Below are 17,419 nucleotides of genomic sequence, written 5' to 3'. Positions count from 1 at the left end.
ACTGCCTCCAGGTCTCTTCAACAGCTTGCCTCCCCCCAGGGGATGTCAGCCTCACACTCTTGATACAGTGACAGGGATCCAGTTCCATAAAAATGACTGATTTTCGATGTAGAAAATGCCGCTCTCCCAAACGATCAATGGCCCTGCGCTCAGTGGTTTGGCTTCGACTGGTCTTTATAACCAAGCACTTCTGATAAAATGGTATGCACATATTCCCAGGAAGCTTTCCATAAACAAAGAAAAAAGGTGAGAAGAAAAGATTTAAGGTAAACTGGTATAAGATCAGATGGCTCAAAACATAGGCATTTGGGAAACAAGAGGGCTAAGACGACCTCTTACAAACTCTTGTTTTCTCACTATGGGATCAAATCCTGAAGGAAAGCAAAAATCAAAGAGCAGTTAAAACCTCAAGATGTTTGTGCTTCATACTACAGTCCATCCTTTGCAGCCTTAAAACCCAGACTTCTCTTCTCCTTTCTGTAGACTTTGGGAAACATTAGGTTTTAGCATAGAGCATTTAAGGAAAATTAAAAGCCCAATCCAAGGATAGCATTACTCATCAATCAACTAACTCCCTTTTGGCTTTTCTGGATGCATCTGTAGTTTTCCCGGACAGCTTAGCATCATGCCAAATTCAGTGAGTTTTGAAGACACAAGGCAGCACAGAAAAGAAGACCTTGTCCTTAAGGTATTCACAGATACACCATGTCACCTCTTAAACTCTGAGGGGTCTGCCCCTGACCAACACCAAACAGTCACCTTCAGGGGAAAACCCCTGAACATAGAGGTCTTCTGCACTGACTCCATACCACTTCCCTGTTCACCAAACATACAAGAGCCAAACACAGTAAAGAATCGCATGCTGGTAAGCAGGCTGTGTTAACCCTTCTGGCTGCCTCTCGCAGGCTCAGCCACCGAGTTCCCAGGGGAACCAGGCTAAGCCGTGGAGGACAGGCTGATACTCTGCTATTTGCCTTTAGCTTCCACAAGGCAGCATCTCACACTGCTGCAGTGTCGGGCTCTATTGGAAGGGGTTCTCTCTTTCCTGAAGAACTGACCTTTTCCCAGACAGCAAAGGCTAATCACAGCAGAGACTAACAGCCCTCCTAGTCTGAGACATTTTAGAAAGCGAACGTACAAGAGCATCCCGCAGTGTCCTTGCTGGCGGTTCTGATAGGCAGGAAACATGCTTTGTTTTCTTTTCTAAGTTGTGTGTATTGTGCAAATGTGTCTGCAGGTCCAAGGACCCATGTGTGTCTGTGGAGGCAACAGGCCAACATCAGGTGTCGTCTCCTATCGTTCTTCACCTTATTTTTTGAAACAGGGGCTGTCACTCAGCCTACAGCCCCCTGACTGGGTAACAGGCCTCTGGGATTTCTCTCGGACCCCAGCACTACAGTTGTAGACACATGTCCTCGTATCCAGCTTTTACATGGGTGCTGGGGCTCTGACTCAGTCTTCATGTTACAAAGCACCCTCTGTCTCTCCAGACCAGGAAACTTAGTCTGACAAGAGAGATAGAGAGAAAGCCAATGTTTACCTGAGATTCTGCCACTGCAGTGGGATGGCGAAAGATAGCTACTAATGCCACCACACATGGCTTTGCAAAGATCTAAATTTTTTTATGTGTTTGTGTTTTGCCTGCAGATATGTCCGTGCAACACAAATGTGTATTGCCCATAGTGACCAAAAGAGAGTGGACTGGAGCAACAGATGTCAGCCACCATCAGGGTACTGTGAATCAAACCAGTGTCTCTGCAAGGCCCACATAAATATTTTTTAAACTACTTTCTAGGAAGTTATTCTAAGCTCCTGGTTGGAAACAGAGGTTTGGAAAAAGCCAATAAAAGCAATGGGAGCTTCTAAATCTTCCTCAGACACTGAATGATTTTTAAGACAGGGGACTGGGATGTGGGGATGAATGTGAAGAAACAGCTAAATCCCCTGTAACAGAAACTTGGACAATCAATCACCACCAAATGGGAAGAAGCTCATGAACCAAATATGGCAGCAGAAGAGTTATCTCCACTTTAGGAAGTGAGATTCCAGAGAGTGTCAAAGGACCAAGTGCCAAGAAAGGGCATGGAGCCTTAAGATTACTGGTGCTGTGGGGTGATGGGACTCAGAGCAACACATCACCACGCTTTCCAGTCTCTGTAGCCTCAATCTGTGAATTTCCTGTCCTCTTCACTGTGAAAATAAAGGTGATTTGATACAAGTCACCCTCTGATTTCTGTAACTTCAACTTCAGCTTGCCTAAACACATCTCCTGCTGTCAGCCAGAACCTTAAACAGAAACCAGATCTGCCATCACAGCTGGGGAATTCCCTAGGGCAACATGCGTCTCTGTGCACCTCTTTTTACGTGCATGTTTACAGGAGAAAGAAGAAGCTGGGCATCGGAGCAGAACTTATTTTTACAGTTAATCTGGAAAATCCCTAAACATACAAGAAGTTTCCAAGAGTGAAACATTTCAAGCTAGTTAGAAAGCACCTTTTGGATTCAAGGGAAGGTATTAACCTTCCACAGCTTACCTGAAACCACTTTGACATGAGCTTGTGATATATTAATTCTATGGTAGATCAACTGCCAATCTAAAATTTGCAAATGAGATGTATATTGTAGTTTATTAGATAAAAAGACTGTGGGTTAAAACTGTTCTTCCTGTAACTGGGATGTTCTGAGACCCATCACATATTCTGATCATAGAAACAGGGGCAAAGTACTGAAATGTGCATTCATGTACATGATCCATCCATCTATATGTATGTGACACATATTTACTCAAAATATATGCTTTAATTTCTTATAAGTGGCTCCAAAGTTTTACTTTGCTCTAACCAAAACTGATGAGTCATGCTAAATAGAAACTGAAATTAAAAAGAACATCACAAGCCTGGACATGGGAGTATACTCCCACAACTAGCACAAAGGAAGAAGCAGGAGTCTGGCTACATGAGATCCTGTCTCTAAAACTCAAAAGAAAGCTACAACATTTTAATTAATTGACATTTTTCAAATACTAACCATTTCAAAAATTAGATTACTGTATTCTAGATATCAAAGAGAACCTTTAATATGGATAGAGAATGAGAAAAATCTCATGGTCACAAGTCACCTTAAACATAAAATTATAGTATAAAAAAAATCAACATTTATTTTGAAATCCTGTAAAAGAAGAATTCTTTTGTAGAAGGTATGGGTATAGTTTTAAGTACTTGTAAGTATTTCTAAAGCACCTCTATGTTCTACAGATAAGGTTTAGGACATTATTAACAATCATATTAGCACTTCCATAGTTCTTAAGAGTTTTCAAAGCACTTTACATCTATTATCACACTTTGCAAATGCAACTAAGATAGCTTTATAAACTGAGATGCAAAAGGCGTATAAGTGGGAGGCAAGGTTCAATATTAGAAGCAGATGAATTTGCTCAAGTCAAAATATTTAATTCATTTATTTGAAACAATCCCAGCTTGGATTTTATACCTCTGACTGTGTATGCCTTTTTGATCAGACAAACGACAGAATTCTTTTCATGTGTTTGCAAGGTAATGGAAAGAAAATCCCAAACTTTATAAAAAAAAAATTTATCACAACCACAAATAGAATTTTCCACTTCTTCCCCGAGATGGGTTCCTCTTGTTGACTGGCTCTGCATGAATTCACTTAAGCCAAGGAGTAAACTAGCTTAGGCATATGAGCTTCAGGCAGAAAGGCTTGTTCTGTCCAACTGGCACCGTTCCTTTGTGTTATGGGGCGTGGAAGCCATGGATTTATCTTTAATTCTTCTTTCTACTTCATCACCTGCCAAGACCTATTGAGTCTTGTTTTTTCAGAGTCTCTGGTTCTGTAATGTCTACCGGAGTCACTATTCTACTACCACGAAGCCCCTAACCAGTTTCTACATACCAGACCCACCTAGACACTGATCTAGCAATCCTAAAGTTCTCTTCATCAGTTTTCTGACTACCAAGCTCAGGATGAGCTCTGTAAATGGCATCATGGACTCGCTACCTGTTCGTGTGCTTCCTGATTCACTCAAGCCCGACCACTCATTCCTGTGTTTTACTGTACCTTCTTCCAAGGAACATTCCACCCACTGCAGGGCTCTTACCCAGGGTCCTCTCTCTTCGAATCCTTTACTGGCCACCCCTTCCCCACGTGAGCTCTTACTATTTTGAACCTTGTCTTTGTTCACAAATTGCCTACAGCTCTTTTAGTTTATAACATTCTTTTCTTCCTTCCTGGGGGCGAATGGTGAAGCTCTTGGGGACAGAGGCTACAATATTTTCTCATTGTTAGATTCTCTGGCAGACTAACTGGATATACCAGTTATATGTCAGTTAGAACCTGTTGAATTACAGTAAATTATACTTTATTGCCAAAAACAAACATTGAAGGCAAGAAGGGTCATTCTTGGCTCAAGTCTTCCAAAAAAGATGGAGGCTCCGGGTCACTCAAAATACTGTCAGCCTCTTAATAAGCTATCAACAACCAGTAAATTACTCAGCCAGCGAAGGCAATTCAAAGTGATTACAGGCATGAGTCATGCTGGCAGCTGGGCGGCTCTCTCCGGCTGCCTGGGTACAGAACATTCATCAGAGAGGACTGGAATGGCCACAAGAAACACAGTGAAACACAGTGGTAGCTGTCACAGCTGGACCCACAACCTGAAGTAGACTGCTATGTTCTGCAGGTGGCTTGGCTTATGTGAACAACACAGGCATGGGTGAGGCTGCAGCGCACGGACCAGCCACACCCAGCAGGCTCTGATATGCTTAAGAAACCCATTCTATGAGGGGTTCACGGGGCTGCTGTGTGCAGCATGCATGTTTTAATATGCTGTCAGTAAAAGCATAAAAGTACTAATAGGTACACTAGATCATATGTGAAAACAGGGGATTGATTTATTTTATTTATAGAAAGCTTGTAACATTTTTGACCTAACATAAATAAATCTATCAAATTATTTGTTACTTTACATTGAAATTTAAGTGTTCAAAGAGGAATAAAACCTATTATTTTCTTTTTGTTTTGTGTGTGATATTCACTTGCGTGTGAGCATGTATCTATGTGGACACTAGAAGTTTCACTAAGTATCTTCTCCAATTGTTCTTCAATTGTACATTCAACATGTCTCTCTTGCTAAAGCCAGGGCTCACCAATTCTAGTCTGGATAGCTAGCTAGCTTGCTCTATCTCTGCCCTCTGCATACTGCCACACTTGCCTGGCTTTACACTGATGTTAGGGATCTGAATTCTGGTCCTGACAGAACTATCTCCCCAGCTGTGACCTGGGGAGATTTTTTTTTTAAGTTTAAAAGAAGTCCAGTCTTAAAAATAAATTGCATTAAGTTAAGATGTTTCTGATGGTGATTATATTGAGTTTTTAAAAATATGTTGTCAAAGAAGAAAGTATCAATAATAAAAAATTCTAGGAAAGGCTCAGGGGCAAATGTAAAGGTAGAGTGTCAGTGTTTTATTTAATGGCTGATGATAACACTTAATAGGAATGATACAAAATGAAACTACATCTTATTTCTAGGTTGCAGTTGTGCAAGAGAATAGCATATGGGGAACAACTGGCCTATGGAAGGCATGAAGAGGGGCAGGAAGGGACACAGAAGATAGAGGGAAGACAGATCAGGTACCGGAGAAATTAATGTCTCTCAAAGAGTGATGGAGAAGATGGAAGTTACCTAGTAACTACGTACATTCAAGTGTGAGGGTCACATGAGCCAATAACACTTGAGGTTTTAATCCACAGGACTGTGGGAGAAGACCTTTGGTTTACTATGCCATTCACTGAAACCATCCCTGACAGATCAATACTGGCAAACCTATTGCTGAGAATAACCAAGCCTGGCACAGCGGTGCACACCTGTAATCCCAGCACTTTGGGAGGCAAAGGCAGTCGGATTTCTGTGAGTTTGAAGCCAGCCTGGTCTACAAAGTGAGTCCAGAATAGCCAAGGCTACACAGACAAACCCTGTCTCAAGGGGGGGGAGGGGGAGAATTAACAACTAAAGATGATCAATCCTCACTTAGAAAGACAAATGGAATGGACATTGGACATAGGAGAAAATAAGTAACAGGACAGGAGCCTACCGCAGAGGGCCTCTGAAAGACTCTACCTAGCAGTGTATCAAAGCAGATACTAAGACTCATAACCAAACCTTCAGCAGAGTGCAGGGAACCGTATGAAAGAAGGGAAGTTAGTATGACGTGGAAAATATATAAACTCCAAAAGGACCAAATATATCTGGGCACAGGGGTCTTTTCTGAGACTGACACTCCACCAAGGACCATGTATGGATACAACCTAGAACCTCTGCTCGGATGTAGCCTGTGGTAGCTCAGTAACCAATTGGTTTTCCCATAGTAAGGGGAACAGGGACTATTTCTGACAGGAACTCAACGGCGGGCTCTTTGAACTCCCCACTTCCCAAGGGAGAAGCAGCCCTGCTAGGCCACAGAGGAAGACTTTGCAGCCAGTCCTGAAAATACCTGACAAAACAGGGTCAGATGAAAGGGGAGGAGGTCTTCTTCAAGCAGTGGACTTGGAAAGGGGCAAAGAGGAAATGAGGGAGGGAGGGTGGAATTGGGAGGGAATGAGGGAGCGGGATACAGCTGGGATACAGAGTTAATAAAATGTAACTAAAAAAAAAAAAAAAAAAGCCATAAAAGGCAGATCAAAGATCTCGTGTCTGGTCATGAAATGAAGTGTATTGTATTTTGAGTTGTTAAATCTGGCAATCTTATGACTAAGTCTCTGGTAGGAACAAACTGTTTAGGATTTTTCCTTCATAGCCCTATGAGATGCTAATTCTTCTCTGTATTAAATAGATGTCTCTCACCATCACGGTGCTCTGCCTCCATTTCCATATTTTTTTTTTCCTATTTCATTCATCACGTCTCAGTTGAGACAATAAGTATATGAATGTCAAAACCTAAGGAATGGCACCATCCTGGGCATTTTTCCACACAGTGATAAAAGAATGCTGGTCCGTGCATGCATGTTTGTGGGCGGGTACTGTGGTGTGTGCACCTGCTATGTTAACCTTTTAAAATAAAGATTACAGTAACGGCACATCAGGGATCCCTTTTAAGAGTTTTCTAGTCATAGTGAATTAAACATGCATTCATATTCCTGAAAGCTACTTAGATCCCACAGTAGTGGAACCAATTATTGAATAAACTGGAAGAGAAAGCATTGAATTCACTCAATAATCACTGTCTATCAAAAGCTAAGAGCTGAAAAATCCTCCACTTAAAAATCATAACACGGGAAAATAATTTAAAAGTGTAGGCCACAGTTTTCTCTGAGCCTCCCTTCTGCATACTCCACTGTTTCAATTTCTGTTTCAGTTTGGAGGGTAGAAGTCACAGGAAGCAAACCTATTTCAAGACATGAGATATCCTTAGCAGCATCAGTATTCGCTACTGTTCTCCAAGATGAGGAGCTTTCTCGTTCCAGAATGAAAACACACAGAGGAAGCTCGGCCATTAAAAACCTGCCCATCAATAAACAAATTATTCAGTGGTGTAGTTAATTTTCATTCTGGTGTCAGCTTATCAATACATTTTAGATTGGAAACAAAATACTTATAGACTGGTGCTAGTCTGGGAACTATGTTCTGACTAGCACTGACATAGAGGACCCCAGAAATTAATATACCATATGTTCAATATGATGATAAAAATTGAGACCTCCTCCTTCTGACCACTTTGCTGAACAAAGGTCCTTGTATTTCACTGAAACAAAGGTACAAATACTTTCTCCATTCCTAACAACTTCCTTAAACCTATGTATCTATAAAAAACAGTAGCTGCCCCAAGTTTAGAAAGAAGGAGGATGTGTGCTTACTCTTCTTGTCGTAAGTCATTGACGCTGCGGTCCAGTGAGATCATGTCACTTGCCACCATGTTAAATCCAAACTCCTTAATGCTGGCTTGAACTGCTTGTTTGTATTCTGGTCCCAAAACCAATGGCTTGGCTTTCTCTCCAGGGCCTCCGACCACTCCGTGAGGCTCAGGTTCTTTGGGTTCAAAGTTCCCGAGGACCCCTGGGCGTAGCACAGGATCATGGTAGGTGAATGTCTGAGGCTTAAATGTAAGGTACTGCCTCTGCATTATGTCTTTTTGGGAATCGCCGCCAACATGACGTTCCTGTTCATTTTTGGCCTTGTTTTTTCTTCTAATAGACTCTAAGTCCACTTCTACTCCTTCAACATGAGGCCATGGTACCACAGGTTTGAATCTGTCATCCCCAGGAGCTAGTCCATTGCCTCCTCGGTTAGGCATGGGGTTATTGACATCTCTGTCTTCCTATACAAAAGGGAGGGGATATATAATGAGTACATGAAAGCATACCAACCACAGCAGAGTTCATGATACACATTTTCACGTCAAAAAAAGGCTGTGGCAATGATAAAACATTCTAAAATGTGAAATGCAAGCAGGACATCATTAATCAGGACACTGCACTGAAAGACATCTTTCAGATTGGAAAAAAGTACGATCAAACAGGCTATTTTCTCATCTTATTACTGTGAAATAAATGAACACATTTTTTATACACTTGTCTCTTTATAAACTTTAACTCTCTCTAAAAGACTTCTCAGTGATTGACACAGACTCTTAATTGGTCTTATGGTACAGTGTTTTTCAGTTAGCTGGTATATGACAAATAGAACCTTTTGATAGCAATACAGCCATATGGTAGCAGTGATATCAGATGGATGTCACCCATCAGCCAACTGGCTTTGTGCCCCAAAAGGCAGAGGAACAAAGTAAAGTTATGCATTTGGTCCCAATTCAGGGTTTTCTGCTCAGTGAGAGTTTGGCTGAATAACTACAAAAACAAACAGAACTCAGATAACTGTAACCAGGCCAGCATGGCCTTTTAAACTAATCTCTGTACTTGACTTTGTCACATTCTAGGCAATACAGTGAAGACCCTGCTTGTAAGAATATTCGGTAAGTGCTGCTCTCTCTTCAGTTTGGACCTTCACCTATGCAGATCTTTCAGTCGGAAATTCTCAGCGCTTTTGCTTCTGAGGTGCAATATGTTAACCTTTTGCCAAGCCGCTGCCATTCTTTTTCACAAAGCGGTGTTTCTCAACATTAGCACCATCTCAGGAGACCTTAAAGATTACTAAAGTGCCCTGCTCTCTGGCCCTGTGATTTAATTGGTCTGGGCATGTGGAGTTTTGAAAGCACCCCAGGTTGTAATAGGCACCTAAGCCTGAGAGTTACTTGCTTAAAGCGGGAGCATTAGCTGCAAGTGGCTCGGGAGGTACACAGCCAGCCCAGCAGGGCAGGAGGACGCGAGGCTTCCTGCAAACTGCAAAGCAGGTCACTGACACTTCAATCACACCAGCCCCTAACGGGTCAGTAACAAAACTAGCACAATCCTAAGAAAAATGTTCAATTGAATGACTCTGAGAATTAAAGCTCAGAACTTCATCTTAAAGAATATGTGAGAGCTCCAGGTACAACACTGATATATTGGTTGCTAACTATTACAATTCATTAGAGATAGAAATTTTTGTATTAAGTTATCTCAGATGGCAATCAGATGCTAAGGACTGACTTTAGACAATCCCAACCCAGTTTTAAAAAAATTATCAGTTTATTTGAGTAATATTATAGTATGTAATAAGCTCCAACAGGCACACAGTGAAAGGAAGATTTACTGCTCCTTCTATAGAGGCAATCACAGCTATCAACGGCTTATGAATTTCTCAGGAGGCACGTACAAACAAATAAAAACAAAAATAATTTCTCTCTTACAGACACATACAGAGGCACAAAATGCCACAGTGAAACCCACTACTCTTGTATACTAACTTAAAACAATAAAAGTAAATAAATAGAAGGTCATCTTGCCAAAAATGTTTATGAAGAACTGGAGAGTATTTCAGGATTAGCCAACCACAAAAAAGAACACCCTAAGTATGACTAATTCTGCAACAGAGGAGCAAGCACTGAAGACAAGGTATGGCTTGTTACATACTACACACTAATACATCGTACAACCTGGGGTTCTTTTAAAACTCCACATGCCCAGACCAATTAAAACACAGCGCCTGAGTGCAGGGCACTTTGGTATTCTTTAAGGTCCCCTGAGATGGTGCTAATGTTGAGAAACACCACTTTGTGAAAAACAATAGCAGTGGCTTGGCAAAAAGTTAACACATTGTACTTCAGAAGCAAAAGCACTGAGGATTTTTGATCGAAAGATCTGTGTAGCTGACGGTCTGAACTGAAGAGAGAGTGGCACTTACCGAATATTCTTACAAGCAGGGTCTTCATTTTATATATATAATAAGAGATTTTAACATGGAATAAGACATTAGTTACCCCATTAACGAGAATTTATAACGAGGTACAATGGATTCGAGAAGAAATCCAAAGAACAAACAAGGAAATAACTATCAAGAATATTGGCTAACAAAGGGCAGCAATCAATTGTATTCTATTATATTAAATTTTCATTTCAGTGGACAAGAATCTTTGTATATATAAAATGGCCCAAAGATAACAAAAGTGTAAAAAATTAGAGAACTGGGTAATATACACCAGTGGTTATTTGGTCACTTTAAAGTTTCACACAGTCATTCCTAAAACATGAAATACAAGATGCAATACAGCTTAGTTATATCAGTGTGATGCCATTTTGTTTTTCTTCAGAATATAATAAGGCTTTTGGATAAAGCATCTGACTGCCCACAGCTGTGTAGGAGAGATTTATCTTGAATTTAACTTTTGAACGCTAGTAAGGCCAGAGGCAAATAACTAAAAAAAGAGAAGGCAATGAAAACAAAACAAAACAAATCAAACATACCAGAATAAGGGAAGTGGGGAGAAAGCCAGCCAAAGGGTGGCAGGGGACACAGGGAGGGGCTGTGGGGAAGGGAACAAATGAAAATAAAATATACTTTCTTTCTTACATACACATACAGATGCACAAAAATGTCACAGTTTTTGTAACCTGTTTAATATGCTTAAACTCTATAGGCCCTCCATTGAGATCTCCTTTAGTTTTAGCATAACTATATCTCCTCTGTTAATATCCTCTGTTAATACCTGCTTTCATCTTTAGCATAACTGAAGCCATTTTGTTTTTAAGTCTCCATTTTGATTGTAAGGTGAACTTAAGCTCAAGTTCTCAGGCCCTACATGCCTGAGACCAGGATACAATTCAATAGTTCAATACTTGCTGCTTAAAAATAAAACAATAAATGATAAATGCATGTTCTGTTTGAATTAAGGATAAATGTATGCTCTACTAGAATTAAGACCACAACATCCTGCTAAGATCCTTTCTCTCAGAACGCTGGAGAATCAAAGACTATATCCTAGCCAATCAGCTTAAAATGCTTTGTCTATCTACAAAGATACAATATACTTGGAACAAAATCCATTCGATTATATTTAGCTGGTCAATATGATGTAGGGATCCCCTTTCACTTCCTATATCTGGTTACCTGGTTGTTACCTAGTTACGATTTTTCGTATTAAAAAAAAAGAAAAGAAAACAAACAAACAAACAAACAAACAAAAACCTGCCTTAAAACAGACTGGCATCACAGACTGGCTCCTGAGCCCAGATTATGGCCCTGACCAGTCAGTCTTTGTTCAGTGTTCAATAAACTTCCATCAGTCTGAGCGTGGTGTTCGAATGGTGAGGGTGCAGCTATTCCTGAACCTATAAGACAGTGAAACCCACTCCTTCTGTATATGAACTTAAAACAATAAAAGTAAATGATTAGAATGTCATCTTGCCAAAAATGTTCATGAAGAACTGGAGAGCCCCTCGGGATCAACAAACACGCTGTAAATGTGACTAACTCTGCAACAGAGGGGCAAGCACTGAAGCCAAGGTGTGACGGGAGGTGTCACGTTCTCTGATCCGTTCCCTTGCTCTTTCCAGATTCACAGTGCTGAAAGTGAGTCTGAACAGAAATCACTAGGAAACCCTGCAGGCTGTGAGAACGAAGTTACTGACATTGATCCAAATGTAACACAGAAGAAAGATGCTCTCTCCCTTCAAAATTTCTCATTATTGGTGTGAGAACTGGGAAAAGGAAATGGAGCTGGATATTTATGAATGGTCTGGACAGCCACACCACACACTAAATTGACTAATGTCTCATAGGAGGAAACACATCGGAAGAGTATGAAGTGACAGCTCAAGAAATGAAGCCACCGAAAGTGTGAGATACCTGTCCTGTGTTAATATACAAACCGCACATTTCAGGTAAGTGGGGGAGTACTTCTCAACTCCCCTACTTCAACAAGTAATGTTTGAGGTGGATTCAAACTTTGGTGCATCTTCCACTAAAAGGTGTTTTGATCTGTTCTTTGGCTTAATGGTTCTTTGTCCAGCTTTAAGCTGTTAGTGGTTTTTAGGGTTCTAAAAGACTGTTTTATCGTCATGCCCGGTTACCTCACTTTCACTTTGTTCCAAGCTCAGTGACCAGCTTTTCCATGTTTCTTCTGTTCGCTTCCCCGGGCCACAGATTTCTGATTTCCAGATCATATACACAGCTATTTCCTAATCATACCCATTCACCTCCACTATCTACTTGACATACCCCAATGGGACCTACGTTTGCTTCACACAAGTATTTCACTGCTGTCTTCTCCACTTCAGGCCCTGGGTCACCCACCATCTATTCGGCCAATAAAGTCCAAAGCCGCATTTCATGTCAACTTCTTGCTTTGTTTTTATCTGTTCTACTGGCAATCAGTCCCTCATGATTTCCTGTCAATCCTAACACCTGGGTAGCTCTTGAATTTGAATGCTTCCATTATCCTCATTGTGACTTTCTTAATTTTGGCCAATAACCTTTAGGAAAGATTATTATGACAGTAGTTAGCACTAGTGATGACTGTAAACATTGTGTTTCAAATGCTTCCTATATATACGCCTGTGTAGAGCTGACCAGATTATCTGAGACCAGAAGCAGTACTGAGTGGAATTAAAACCTGCCCTTGACTGGCTGGGGAGTCTCTGCTGTGGAGCTGCAACTTCATGTTTCCCCTCTTCTGCATGCACTTACGGCCTCCTCTGGTTATCTGCCCTTCGCAACAGTCAGAGGGCTTCCCAAGACTCCAAGGTGAGGATCGTACTTTGGTGGCTTGTATTTCACCTGTGGCCACACTTCTCAGTAGATAGTCTCTAATGGCACTGACAAGATTTTTTACACTCCAGGCTGCTTTTATGTAATGTCTCTATTATTACCTAAGAGGCAGGGGCTAGGTAAGTTTTTGTAAGAGTCAAACAGTACCTTTTTTTTTTTTTTTTTTTTTTTTTTTTTTTTTTTACTTTGCAAACCACATGGTCTCTCATACAGCTATTCAAGTCAGTTATTACAGTGTAGAAGTAGTCATGAATACCATGTAAACAGATGGGAACAATGATGTTCAATAAAACATTATATGCAAATACAGGTGGAAGGCTGTATTAGGTTCCTCAACCCCTGTATTAGACTGGAAGTTTGGTGAAGGGATAAAGGCTGTGTCTACCATGTCCTCAGTATCTGTCTCTGTACGGAATTCCTCAATAAATATTTACTGAATAAATGAACTGAATAAAGGAACCCTAAAATTTGTGCTTTTGTAGTAAGAGAAACAGAAATGAAAAGGAAAAGACACAGAAGGGAGACTATGAAACTGGGACTAACAGGCTTGGATCAGCAGACAGAGCCTTCCTGGCAATATCTGATGAATTTACCATGGACATAACTATACTCTCCATATGACACTGTGCTCTAATGGTACATAACTGTGCAAGAAAATATGAATCTACTCACTTCTCAAAGCCTGTATGTCATTAGCTGTGAAGGTAGAACCAAATATTAGAATTGTTTGTCAAACTCCACATCAGTTAAGAACAATCATGTCAAGTCTTATGTTGTATGATTCCGAAAGAGGCTCTAAGTCAGTGCAGTTCTTAACTCTCTGGAGAAGCAAAACTGTGCACTCCTCCTTGCAAAGAGTAAATGCGAGTCAGAGCCTCCATGACTCATGGTACTATCATAGTGGCTGATTTACTATACAGCCGAAGTCAGTGAATCACTACTGACTAGGAATGCAAAGTGAACCAGAAGGTGCTTTTGCAAGATGGTTACATCCACAAAGGTGGAAAAGGACAGGAAACTAATATAACTACTTATTATCAAATGGTAATGTGAAAGGTAAGGTCAGACGAGTCACTCCCCTACAACTTATAACATGCTCACTGCCTTGAACCCCCAAATTCTTTCTATGTGTGCCATTTTCCCAGGATGATCATGCGTTGGTAGAGATAACACTGATGTAAAAAGACTATAAAAACGGTCTTTAGAGCAAATGACAGTACTCTAGAGTGGGTGGGAAATCACAGGTCCTAAGGATGAGCTTATGTAGTCACATTGCCCCTTGGTAAACAGCAGCTTAGAGAAAATGACCACTGGCGGCATCATTTTTCATGAGCCATAGAATTTAAAAGTATCACACAATAAGCTTTATTTAATGATTTAAAATGCTCTTAAAACAAACAAGTGCACCAATGGGGGGTGGGAAACAACACTTTAACTGAAAAACTCACATCATTTCTTGGACTGCTCTCAGTCCAACAAAAGAAACAAGCAAAGAACTGGAAGGGAGGCTGTCAAAATTCACTAGATGCCACCAGTTTACAGAAAACATTAAGCAAGGGTCCCTCAGCCTCTAGTCCACCCACAGCAGGATGTGAATGAAAACACAGGATGCTCAGGCCTTGGTGCCTGGTGCTCTGTTTAAGTATAGCTGGACTCTAAACTAATGCGTCTGATATTATGCTGACCAGACCTTCAAGTGTTTCTCCTTTCAGAGTGCTGAAAGATATTGGTACTGAGGAGTTGTAGCCCACCTGGTTGGGTGGGTAGATGTTGGGTATGGTTACATGTGTGTGGGTAGCAGATAATTTATGCTTAATCAGGGCTTAAAATCAGTAAGTTCAAGAGTAGACAAAGATCTTACCAGCCCTTGAAAATCTAAGGCAACAGTTCTCAACCTGTGGGTTGAGATCCCTTGGGGGCTGCCTATCAGTACAATTCATGACAGCAGCATAATTACAGTTACAAAGTACCACCAAAAATAATCCTATAGATGGGGGGAGTGTCACCACAATATAGGAACTGTATTATAAGGGTTGCAGCATTAGGATCCCTGTAAGAAACGACTATATTTCCAAATGTATTTTAAGACTCTTGAACTAGGAAGAGACTGAAGGTCACTTTGCTACGGCAATGTCTACATGAGGGGCTAGGGCAGAACTGAGGTGTGCTTCTAGGCTCAGTACACTTATGTGAATATAGAACTCCCATATAAGCTTTGGGAATGACCTAGATAATTCTTGACATTATGACAGGAATTATCTTCTGGAAGAATTACCTTCCTTAGAAGAGCGTACTTTTTTGTACCAGACTTAATAGATTGGAGTCTGTATTTGATATTACAGTGATCACCTCACACAAATAAAACCAACTTACAGACTTGAACAGTGAGTGGTAGACTCTGGGAGGGCAACCAGGTAGCAGTGCACCATACCATAAGCCACTTCCTCAAATGCAACCTTGAGGTGGAAGTGTTAAGGTCTTTACTCTGGAGAAGCCTTCAGTTATGTTATAGAGCTAGTGATTACTCCTTTTCTCTCCAGACTTCCCCACACTAGGGAAATCAGTCACAAGTGTTCCAAGTTAGTGCTGCCAGTTTAAGCACTGGAGAGGTTTTTACTTAGTTCCCAGACACATCAAGGAAAATAATACATTCAACAGTGCAGCTCTATCCTGTACCATGTGGCAAACACACACAAATAGGTATTCTCCTAAAAGCTTTGCTGAATCGTATGTTTTGAAAATTTAGGTGTTAGGACAGAGACTTTTGTGACATAAGAACACTCCAATACGGCTCATGGTTGTGCAGCTGGTCCAGCCACTTGTGGGCTTTTTTTCTGAATATCTCTTGGTATTCCTTCCTTTTCCTTTTGTTTAAAAAGACGCAGGGACTAAACCTAGGGCGCCGCACACGCTAGGTATGTTCTCTACCTCGGAGATCCTGTTCTTCTGAGCTAGAGAACTCGCTAAGCCGCTCAACCAGGATCAGAGCTCATTTTGGAGACCAAAGAAGGCCTTGAATTTGTGTCCTTTCCCTCAGTCTCTAGAGTCCCTGAAATTACAGGTCTGTGTGACTAGCCTAGATTCACTTGTTCGTAAAAGAGGTATCGCCACCTGCACTGACTGAATCATTTCCTCAAGTTATTGGAAATAAAAAGATGGGTTTTGGGCTGTACAGTGTTTATTTTTAGCCCTATGATTATTATGGAGGTATTATTTAACCTGCTACACAATCAAATAAAACACAGACACCTGTTAGATCTTATAACTGCCTTAGAACACCTTGGGCTGGGCAGATAATTCCATCTACATTATTTCAATAACCTCACCATCCACTTCCTAGCCCCCATCCAATGCTATCCAGCTTAACCATCCTTATCTGGTTACCTTCCAGACATAATCTCATAAATACTTGCTTATATTTTTCATCTTGGTGTTTTTTCCATCCATGCCATCTTCAGAGTCCTTCCTTCCAGCCCATGTGGTTCCTTCTCCATGCTAACCCATCGTGGCATCCTCTTTCCTCCTCTCTTCCCATCAGTCTGTCTGTTTCCCCTGATTCTCCTGAACCAAGAGCTGGGAACTTTAGCCACATCTACCCCATTTTGCCCTGTCCAGGTTTTAGGCCTTTAATCAACCAATCGGGTATAATGTCTTAGGCAGGTTTACACAAACAAGGATAGGTGTAGCCAAGCAGTAACCAGATCTTGAGGGCCAGTAATTATCATCAAAATACAAGCATTAGACCAATTTCCAACAGGTAACCTAAACCTAAATGAATCCCACCTAAACAACAAAACAGTCCAACAGGGCACATCTGAAGACTTTGGATCTTTGCACTCGCTTTAATAGTTTCTTTTCCGCTGTTAGGATGAGATAATTCTGTGATTTTTGCCGACTTCATGAGAAAACTAAATGTACTGAAAATATTATATACTCAGTAGGAAAATACTCACTACTTTTTGGTACTCAGCTGGTCGAGCAATGACAAACTCCCTGAAGTTATCTAAAATTATCTCCATTTTCTAGGATCTGGTCCAAACATCTTTTTAGCTACTGCTTCTGGACACTAGATTCCCTATTAACACATGACAAAGATGCATATAGTCATCCAGGAGCTTCTAATCTATCCAAGGCCTTTCTTCTAGAAAATAATGAGTCCTGGACGCTGAGTGAAAAGCTCTGATAGTGCCTTTAAGCCCTTAAAATCATCTAGAAATCTAAACAGGGGTTAAGCAAGTTTTTTCCTACTATTCAATTCGGTACAAA

General features: G+C 40.9%; 1 protein-coding gene across 2 annotated transcripts in view; it reads right to left on the bottom strand.

The window, feature by feature from the left end:
• The window catches only part of Galnt7 (polypeptide N-acetylgalactosaminyltransferase 7), a 130,346-nt gene that overhangs the window by 47,491 nt on the left and 65,436 nt on the right, over positions 1-17,419 (bottom strand). For both annotated transcript variants that reach the window (XM_055597893.1, XM_055597892.1), the window contains exon 2: positions 7,870-8,330. In XM_055597893.1, coding sequence (XP_055453868.1) covers positions 7,870-8,330 — 461 coding nt within the window. The remainder of the gene's footprint in view (positions 1-7,869; positions 8,331-17,419) is intronic.

This window comes from Psammomys obesus, unplaced genomic scaffold (genome assembly GCF_907164565.1).
Source record: "Psammomys obesus unplaced genomic scaffold, mPsaObe1.curated_primary_1811, whole genome shotgun sequence".
NCBI lineage: Eukaryota > Metazoa > Chordata > Mammalia > Rodentia > Muridae > Psammomys > Psammomys obesus.
Note: the sequence above shows the minus strand (reverse complement) of the source record. Positions and strands in the feature narration are given on the sequence as shown.